Source organism: Filicampus tigris, chromosome 2 (assembly GCF_054856515.1).
Source record: "Filicampus tigris isolate MCC_2025a chromosome 2, RoL_Ftig_1.0, whole genome shotgun sequence".
Lineage (NCBI taxonomy): Eukaryota > Metazoa > Chordata > Actinopteri > Syngnathiformes > Syngnathidae > Filicampus > Filicampus tigris.
Genome location: NC_141218.1, coordinates 38,474,760 through 38,484,759, shown reverse-complemented (window position 1 = coordinate 38,484,759; position 10,000 = coordinate 38,474,760). Strand labels below are relative to the sequence as shown.

The 10,000-nt window shown below is 41.3% G+C and overlaps 1 protein-coding gene across 2 annotated transcripts in view; it reads left to right on the top strand.

Annotated features, from left to right (window-relative positions):
• The first annotated feature begins 5,585 nt into the window (after positions 1–5,585).
• mgarpa (mitochondria localized glutamic acid rich protein a) overlaps positions 5,586–10,000 on the top strand; it is a 43,486-nt gene continuing 39,071 nt past the window's right edge. For both annotated transcript variants that reach the window (XM_086024130.1, XM_086024129.1), the window contains exon 1: positions 5,586–5,941. In XM_086024130.1, the coding sequence (XP_085880256.1) occupies positions 5,866–5,941 (76 nt within the window). In that variant the 5' untranslated portion in view covers positions 5,586–5,865. The remainder of the gene's footprint in view (positions 5,942–10,000) is intronic.

The window sequence follows — 10,000 nt, the reverse complement described above, 5'->3', positions numbered from 1 at the left end:
CATGCATGTTTTAGGAATGTGGGAGGAAACCGGAGCACCCGGAGAAAATCCACGCAGACACAGGTAGAACATGCAAACTCCACACAGGGAGGCCGGAGCTGGGATGGAACCCACGACCTCTGAACTATGAGGCGGACGTGCTAACCAGTCGACCACCGTGCCGCCCCCCATTAGTAGGGATGTCCACATAAATTTTGGTGCCAATTGATCACTGTTTGTGGACGTTATAAGCAATGAAAGTACAATGATTTCCAATGGAGAGTATGTTTGAGGCCATTGTTTTGTTACAATGTAAATTCTGACCTTTCTCAGGACAGAGTATTGCTCTTGAGGTTTTCGCAGCTCTCGCTCCGAGGTTGTGGCTATAGGAAAAGTCACAGTGTCACTTTGTGAGCAAGCTGTGGAGATCGTCACTGGGCACATCCAGGGTTCATGTTTCTGGGATTTGTTATTCACAGCTTTGGTTATTGTGGCTATAACCTCTGGCTCTACCTCTTTGTCGCATGTGAGCATAAACTGGTCCATATCATGGGGCATGCGTGATAGCCCGTCAGTGTCTCCATTTCATCTCCCTGGCCGGTACTTAATGGTCAAATCAAAATCAGCAAGTTCAGCCACCCACCGGTGCATTGTGGCATTGAGTTTGGCAGATGACAGGATCTAGGTTAGGGAGTTATTGTCAGTGTAAACGACAAATGATGGTGCATAATAATGGTACTCCCTAAACCTTTCACTGATAGCCCATTTCAATGCTAAAAATTCTAATTTGCCGGAATGCAAATGATAGTTCTTTTCAAGCGGCGTCAAGGTCCGAGAACCATAGCCAATAACTACCAATTTGCCTTGCTGTCTCTGGTAGAGGATGGCCCCAAGACCCTCTTGAGACGCGTCACAGTGCAGAGCAAAAGGTCTCCCAAAATCAGGGTAACCTAATATAGGTGGGTGCAGTAGGTGGTCTATGAGTTCTCAAAGCACAGCTTGATGTTTCTCGGACCATGTGATCGGGTGACTTGAGGATAGCTGATTGGTCTTGTTTTGTTTTCTTGCCCTTCGTTTAGTTTCAACTTTGGGTAAGAGTGTTTTGGCTGTACCTTCAGCTGATAACAAATGGTACAGTGGCTTAGCGATTCGTGAGAAGTTTTGGATGTAGGGCCGATAGTATGATATGAACCCCAGGATCTTTCTCAGCTCACCCACATTTGTTGGCTTTCGGTCTTTCAAAGCTTGTACTGGTGCTAGTCTGATGATTCCTTGTTGTTTCTTATTTCTTTGATGCACCTTTAAGCCTTGAGTTAATGACAAAAACGTAAGTCTGTCTTCATTTACTCGTATATTTCTGTTAATGCCTGCTCGTGTGCTTGTGTGCCAGTTAGCCACATTAGCCGCCTAGCATTGGGCCACGCCGTTCGCTGCCATTAACGTGACCATAAGGGCATGGTTTGTGCCTTACTGTATGTTGGAGTGTATTTCCATGTTGTGGCGACCGTAATTCATTCCTGTGTTGATGTGGAGGTGGAATTTTGTATTGAATGTGTCGGCTTTCACATCGTCACTAAGTGTAGTTACGTCACTAAATGTAGTTATTTTGTGTGGCCCCTAGATCGTGCCATTACACTGTCAGTTATATGTGATTGTTTAAGTTACTTTCATTTCATGCATATATTTGGAACGCCAGCATTTGGACAGTATACCTGATTGATATATTATGAAAATTATTTGTAATATTGAATGTTGGTGCTAATTCCTATTTTCCCTTATTTTGCAGACTCAATCTCCCCACACTCAATCTATCAACAATTTATCTATCTATCAACAATCTATATATCTATCAATCAACAATTCAATCAGTCTTAATTTATATTATATTGTGCATCAATGTATGTTCACTTACAAGACATCAGTCCAGTAAAGGATACTAAATCGCACCTTGGAGTCCTGTCTCTTCCTGCCTGTGCTCTGACCGGCACACCATCTTGTTTACAGTTAGCCCCTTAAACAAACTAGCCTTTCGCCTCCCCAACAGTAAGTACGACGCCAGCTTTCATTAATTATGGTTACCTGCGAATCAGTGTCCCATAATGCTTTTGTAGGCACTCCCTCAAATCAGCAATCAACCAGACATTTCTTGCCGATGAGAGCATGAAGTTTGGCTCGGCGGCGTGATGTCATCAGATTGGTGGAAGTGGAACTCACCAATTGGTGTGCACTATTATTCTTTTGTATCTGAGCCTTCAAGTTGTCTTATTCTTTCTAGAAGCAGCTCCTGCACCTTACTGTCTTTTTCAGAAGATTCCCACCTTGTGGGGTTTGACATTTACAGTCTCTAGCCTTTTACCAGCTCCCCAAGCTCCTCTGCACCCTCTTGAGAAGTGTCCTGTTGATCCGCACTTAAAATAGTGTTCGCACTGATCACTCTGGTCACTCTCTTCACAAGCTGCGCATGCTCGCTGTTGGATCCGTTTTAGGCTGGGGGTAGCACGCTGCTGGCGGCCGTGCAGACTTTTCTTAATGTGAGCCAAATCCTCTCTGAGTAGTGTCACCGTTTCATACAACTGTGTGTCTCTTGAGTGCGATGATGTTGGAGTTTTGCGAGTCTTTGGTTTAACAGTGTCCACTTGGTCTTGCACAACCCTGTGTTCACCCAGAATGGACGTCTAATCAAATGTATCTGATTACAGATGGCAGACCGCGGTACGGAACGCCCCCTTGACAAAACCCCTCACCATAAACGTCGCGCCCCTCGCCTGCCCAGTAACGACACACCCCCATCCCCGCTAAAGGACAAAAGGTATATGGGCAATGCCGCATGTGTACTAAATGCTGCATGTATTATTAACCCGGGAAAACCATTTCAATCTGTTTTAAATACTGTGTTTAAAAAAGCAAATTCTCATATACAAAACTATGTTATATTTTGCAAGACGTTATTCCACAGTTTTTATTCCTTATGCAGTTAAGGCTTACTATATTTGTATAATTTTCCAAACTTTTCCTGACCTGTAGTTTTAATTAAAAAAAAAAAAAACTTTAATTTTACAAGTTAGTTTTGTATACAAAACTGTTTGCAAAAGGTATTTAATTCTTATTTTGTTCACAAAACTAGGCTGTTTTTTAAAATTGTATTTCATTGTCTTTTTTACAAGTTCCTCTACCAACAATTTATTTTATACCTATTTAGCTTTTATTAAATGTACATGCTTTTATCACTTCAGATATCCACTCCAAAAAATTCATCAAAAGCACATTTATTCATTTGCAGATAGGATGAAGCAATCATCGCTGCAGCGTCTGTCAGGATTGTTGTCAGAAGTTAACCTAGGGTGACCAGATCCAAACTGTTCCAAACTGATGTGGGACAGGGAGTATGCTTGTGGGAGACAATGTGGGACGCAGCTGACGCTCGCGACGGACACCAAAAATGCATATGGCAGAGCTTGTCAACTGTTCAGTAACATATAATATAAGATTAAGCGATTTTTAACCAAAACCGAATTTTCTGGATTATCGATGTTAAAAATGTTCAAGTTCGATTTTTAAAAATTTTTGGTGTATCTAAGCCACCGTAGTTTCCTCTGCATTTCCGTTTCCTCCCATGAGCGCGCATACCGGAAAAACTACAACACCATCCATGGCTACCGCCGTTTCTGCTATTTGCTCAGGCAAATGAGCGTTTAGTTAATAAATCGAGCAAATGTAGATCTGTCGTGTAGTGTGTGCCCCGCATGTACAATACAACCCGCGAGCAAGTAACTCAACGTCTGAAAGGCGGCCCTTTTTTTCTCCTCTACAACGGACCTCTGGCGGTGCATCCGTACTTGACAGTGCATTGTATTATTGAGTGACAGTTTTGCACTAATCATTGATTTATGTTTAATTAAGACCTGGGAGAAAGGTAAAAGGCTAGTCACTAGCTGGTTGGCAAAATGACTTGCTGACAGACTGTTTGGTTTACAGAATTTACAAAAAGTCTACCTTCTCTCAAGTTGATTATTTCGTTTCAGATGGTATATGCACTTTCTTCTTTCTTTATTGGTTTAAATAAGAACAGGTCTGAAATCTATTGTGTAAGTAAAATGCTGTTTATTCCCAATAGATTGTTCTGTGTGTATTAAGTTAAATTGACTGGCATTTTGAGTTCAAAGAAAGAAAAATTCAGTTTGAATAAAATACATTTCAAATACTTATTATTTTTTTATTTTACAAAGAAATCATAATCGTAATCGTAAAATTTCTGAGAGAAAATAATCTGGATTTTCTTGTTAGGCAAAATCGAACAGCACTAATATAATATAATAAACTAACAACTAACAAAATAACAATTATAGATCTACAAATAACAAAACACAGAACACAGAATTGCAGTTGAAATTATCTGCATTTACAAAAATACAACACAAACTGCTAGTAAAAAGGTAAATCGCTGAGACATTAATATCAATAGGAGCTCACAATTAAGGCTGAAATTAGTCAGTCACACTCACACAATAGAACCTTGTCAAATCTCAAGTCAGCATGTAGAGCATGAAGTGCAGTAACAATTTATTACAGTAACAAAGACAATCCATACAAAGACAGGCTACTACAACTACTGCAATTCAAATTATTTTCAAATAAAACAGCCACAGCATAAAACTAAAATAAAAGTATATCAAAAATAGTCGGGAGATAACAATACTGTAACTACAATCAATTCAGTTGTAAACAAACGTGTCCACCATAGCAGCACGAGGCACTTCCAGAAGCCAGGAAAGCACTGGTGAAACACTTTAGGTTATGTCCATCACATCACATCATTTTCATTAATTCATCGCAAATTTCAGGAATGCGTCGCTAAAATGCTTGTTTTTGTTTGTGTTTGGTAGGCGTATCTTTATAAACAACTATTGCCTGCATGTGCGCCCGGCTGTTTGATTGACAGCATACCCCTGCCTCTCACAGTCCTGCACACAGACAGTCACACGTCACACCCGCCCGAGCACCATATCCCCCCCCCCCCCATACACAGCCCGAGACCCGCCCCCATAATAGCCTCCACTGTGTGTTGTCTACTCCCAGGACACAGGGGTTTAACAAAATAAAATAAAGATTTTAGACGCACGTTTGAAAATTGGTGCCTGCCGATCACACATGCGGGACAGCGAGTCAATTTGCAGGACGCATTAAAAATTATTATAATGCAGGACAGTCCCGCGCAAATCGGGACAAAATGGTCACCCTACTACAAGGCCGTGTTAAGGGGGCGTTCCATACCGGGGGCGCAGGGGCCGTTCCATACCGGGGGCGCAGGGGCCGTTCCGTACCGAGGTCTGCAGGCTGCAGTCAGACCCCTCTCCGTCTAATGGCTGTTACGACTACTTCCGTCAAAAAGTTCATACTTCCGCCCCGACTGACTGAGGGTTGAGAATTTATAATTTTCGATGTGAATAAAGTGTTATAAAAGTAAGCGTGACGTCTTAAAACCTACCAAGGAAATAGTTGAACAAAAAAAAAAGAAGGCACTTAGAATCCGTGTGGGTGGGGTCAAACGTTTAGGATGAGCCACGCCTCGAACTGCGCTCTGCAGCCACAATAATATGGTCCAGTCGCAGCCAGGGCTTCTCGTTTAAATGTGCAATCCAGTTGATCCAATCCGTTTTCCATACGGCACAGGACCAAACACAATGACTGTATACACTCCGCTGCGGCAGGTGGCGACAGACAACATCGTGTGCTATGGGCCAACCCTTTACCCAAAGAAGAGAGAAAACTAAAACAGGTTCTCTTCTCAGTCCTTCTCGCACTTCCCCTACTTCAGTGTATCGAGGCCAGGTTGGCAGTATTCAGCACTTGCGAAGCTCACGTTTGTTCACTTAAGGCAACGCAGAGATGTTTGCGTGTAGAGCGGCCTGGCGAAGGTGTGGATCTTTAGCGAGGAAAACAACCTTCAAGCTGCCACGCGATGGTAAGCCTATTCAAACAACAAAGCAGTTTTGATATTTTTATAGTTTAATGTTCCTTTGTATCGCGTGGCAACGCTATGGATCGGTCGCGTTGACTTTCCAATGAGACCATGAGTGTCACCGGGGAAATCGTACACGTTGTTCCAGATGAATCCTGCACGCTCTGCAAGCCATGTCAAGCCCCCCGTTGAAATGCGAAGGTCATTATAGAATATCGTTGTGATGGTTACTCATTCCATGCGAATGTGCATACGTTCAAGAAAGTTAATTGAAATCTAAGACGTTTAACGAGCGTAATGGTTATTGCTTTCCGACTTGTAACGAACAAGATAAAACGTATTACATTTTCAATCATTTGTTTGCGTTGGCATGGTTCAGATAGCTCCTGTAAACGGTCAGGTATGATTTATGTATGTTTGCGTGTGACCTTCACTGCAGTATAGAAATGGTTGCCAACGTGGGTCACGTGGTATGTCAGTGTGACCGTGGACTAATGTATAGAATGGATCAGAGTTGTGTAATTCTGAAGCTCCAAGGTTACTTAAACTCAATTTGAGGCAGTGATTGGCTCAAAAAGTGATGCTTTTTGAAGGACATTTAATCATTTATTTCCACGGGCTTCACTTTTTTTCTGAAGCATTTATGTTCTATTACTTTTTCTGATAGACTCTATTAAATAAGACCAGTTCACAACATGCCGATGAGAACACTTTAGGCCTCTATCAACCGTCCTGTGAAATTGTTGGGACAAAATGTGTCAAAAACAAGTCCCTCACTACTCCACTTTCCACCGCGTCTGTGATCACACTAAACTAGATGGTATCATGGCTGAATCTTGTGACCTGCATGCCCTCAACTGTTCATAATGATCATCAACCCATGTAACCTTAGATTTAAGAATATTATCTGTTAGGTAACTGCATGAGTGTTAGTACCCATGACTTCACTGCAGCAATTATAGTCAAACTCTAGGTTCTACAGTAGTTTGAGCAGGTAATATGGTAATTACAATGTAATACTTAATATTAACCAGAGCTTGGCACTTTACCCTTTTTACCGGTCCGTCCGTGACCTGAGTACCCTTCCGTACTCCTTATTTCTAAAAAAAAATATCATCCTCCGACCCCGTTCGTCCTCATCATTTTAAAGCACTTCCGTCCTTACATTCCGTGGTGGGCACCGGACACTTTCAACCCCTGAACATGTCCATGGTTAATAAATACATCAAATATATTTTTTAAAATGTAATTACATTGGCGGCACGGTGGTCGACTGGTTAGCACGTCCGCCTCACAGTTCAGAAGTCGTGGGTTCGATCCCGGCTCCGGCCTCCCTGTGTGGTGTTTGCATGTTCTCCCCGTGCCTGTGTGGGTTTCCTCCGGGTACTCCGGTTTCCTCCCACAGTCCAAAAACATGCATGGGAAGTTGATTGGACTGTCTAAATTGCCCCTAGGTGTGATTGTGAGTGCGGATGTTTGTCTTTGTGTGCCCTGCGATTGGCTGGCAACCAATTCAGGGTGTCCCCCGCCTACTGCCAGAAAGACAGCTGGGATAGGCTCCAGCACGCCCCGCGACCCTTGTGAGGATAAGCGGTATAGATAATGGATGGATGGATAATTACTTTGTTAAAATATTTAAATAACCAATTATTAAGGCATAAACATTATATAAATTAAATATTATATTGAAACATGGTTTTGTAAAATATTTTATTAGCCCACAATATCTAATCCTATCCTAGATGATATGATGAGCCTCAATGTCCATTAAATGTTTCAGGTATAGTTTCAAAATACAAACCCCTGAATATTATGAACAAGTAAAATAAAGCAGTGATATTCAAATCAAAATGATTATGTTAATTAAAATACTGTACCTTCTTCCTCCACCAACAACAGAAGTCTAGTGCTATTGGCTCAGAGTGGGTGACACCACCCACTCATAAGCAACCTACTCTCCAAGATATCTTTCAACAGCATATGACGTAGGACAGCAAAGATACTAAAAGGCAGTTGCAGAGTTTATCTGTGTGGATCAAGTGCCAATATATTCAGTTGAGAAAGTTATTAAAGTTATTGTTCCCAAAGTCTGCTTTAAAATAAAGGAAAATATTAATATAACCTGTTTGCAAAAAGTATCAAAATACATATTGCTATCAGTATCGAAACAGAAATTTGGTATCGTAACAACCCTAGATTGCGAAATAAGGCAATGTTATTTTAGGAGAACGAACGTCTTCCACTTCTGGGTCATTGCTTTCAGTGTTTTTTTTCCCTCGTGAGTGAGATGAGCGTCCACTAGAGGGCAGACTATGCCTATGAGAACAATACTGCAGGGAGGGAACGCACATGAAAAAGAACCCTCCAGTATTGTGCAGTCTTGGTTTTTAAAAGAACCCAACACAACACGTCAGCTACTGTTGGGCATTGTTTGAATTTGGACGATTCCGGTTCCGAATCTGGTTCCTAACGATTCTCAATTCCGATTCCTAACACAAAAAAAAAGAAGTTATTTTTGGACAAATCACATGAACTTCTCTGTTCTTCAGTTTCATGAACCTTTTACTATTTGTGAACTTTACCATGGATTACTCAAAGGGCTGTTTTTAACCAGTATATTTACTTTAAAACATTTGTTTGCATTATTATTTAGTTTTATTTTCACAAGAGCTTTATTTTTGAGAAGTTCAAGACAATACAATAATGCAGGTGTTACTGAAAGCATGCTACTGAACACCAATTGATTGGCTAACCTTGTCTTGCTTTCGACATGAAATATATATGACAAACACAACTCTGCATTTTAAGGACAAGCAAGGAAAGTCTATCTAATCTAAGCTAAGCGGTTTATAGAACCATATGATGTACCTGTACGTACAGTATATATGTATATGCTGCAGCTGCGTATGCTATAAGCTAAATATTAGCTGGATATGTGCATTTGTGTGTTAAACCTGTTGGCTCAATGTTGCTATTAGACCGTGTTACGACCCCTCCTCGAGATGGCAAGGAGGAGGGGTCTAACATAGATTTGAGAGTTGGAAGGGGTATATGAAAAGTGCACTCATGAAAAAAAAAAAACCTGGCCAGTGAAACACAACACTACAATAACAAATAAATTGGGTGATCACCCCGAATACCAACTGCCCTAGTGCACACACGAATGAATAATGGTTGACTGAGTGGGTGGTCGAATTTATGGCGAAAATGAATGGTTACTGTTAGTGATGTGCTTCTTGGGTCAAATCCCTGAAGCGTGTGCCGAGTAATGTAGATGAGTGGTTCTTGAACGGCGGATCGATTCGCGTGTTGATGACGTACGTGGTGACGTTTGAAGCCCCGCGAAGCGGTTGTACCACGTGACTGATTCAGGAAATTATTCACTTGGTTTGAGTGTTCGAAATAAAAGCGGCAGTGAAATGCTTCCAAATCTGTACAAACTTGGAATCTCATATCTAAGCACCCGTGCTTCATCAGTACCATGTGAAAGAGTTTTTTTTAAAAGCAGATGAAATTCTCTGCAAAAAAGAAACCGCCTGAGTCCAAAAAGTTTGGGGAAAAAAAAACGTTTTTAAATCAAAATGAAGAAACACTTATTTTACCTCCTTATTTCACATTTTCACTTGTTGCATAATCACAAACATAAACCAAGTAACACAGAACAATTAATGTTAAAACACTCTTCAAATAATATTTTTTGTATTCGGAGCATGATTTACACTCCACCGTTTTATTGCAAGCACCAAGCATGTTATACATTTTTCTGTCCACATGATGGCGTAGTCGAGGAAATGAATCAGCTTGAAGCCCCTACGTGTGTGTGTGAAGTATTTCCCTGCAGGGCTTGACTGCTTCATGGGGCTTCATTTTGCCATCACTATTTACTGTAGCTACGCAAAAGGATAAATGAAGGTTATTGCAAAGAAGCTGCACTAAACAAAAAACAGTGGCAACCAACCCAAACTATAAGGTACTGGCTGCATCACCCACAGCCAGCCCCGAATACCAACAACCCAGTCCCACTTAAACTGATTGTTGGTGTCACACCTGAAGCAAATAAAC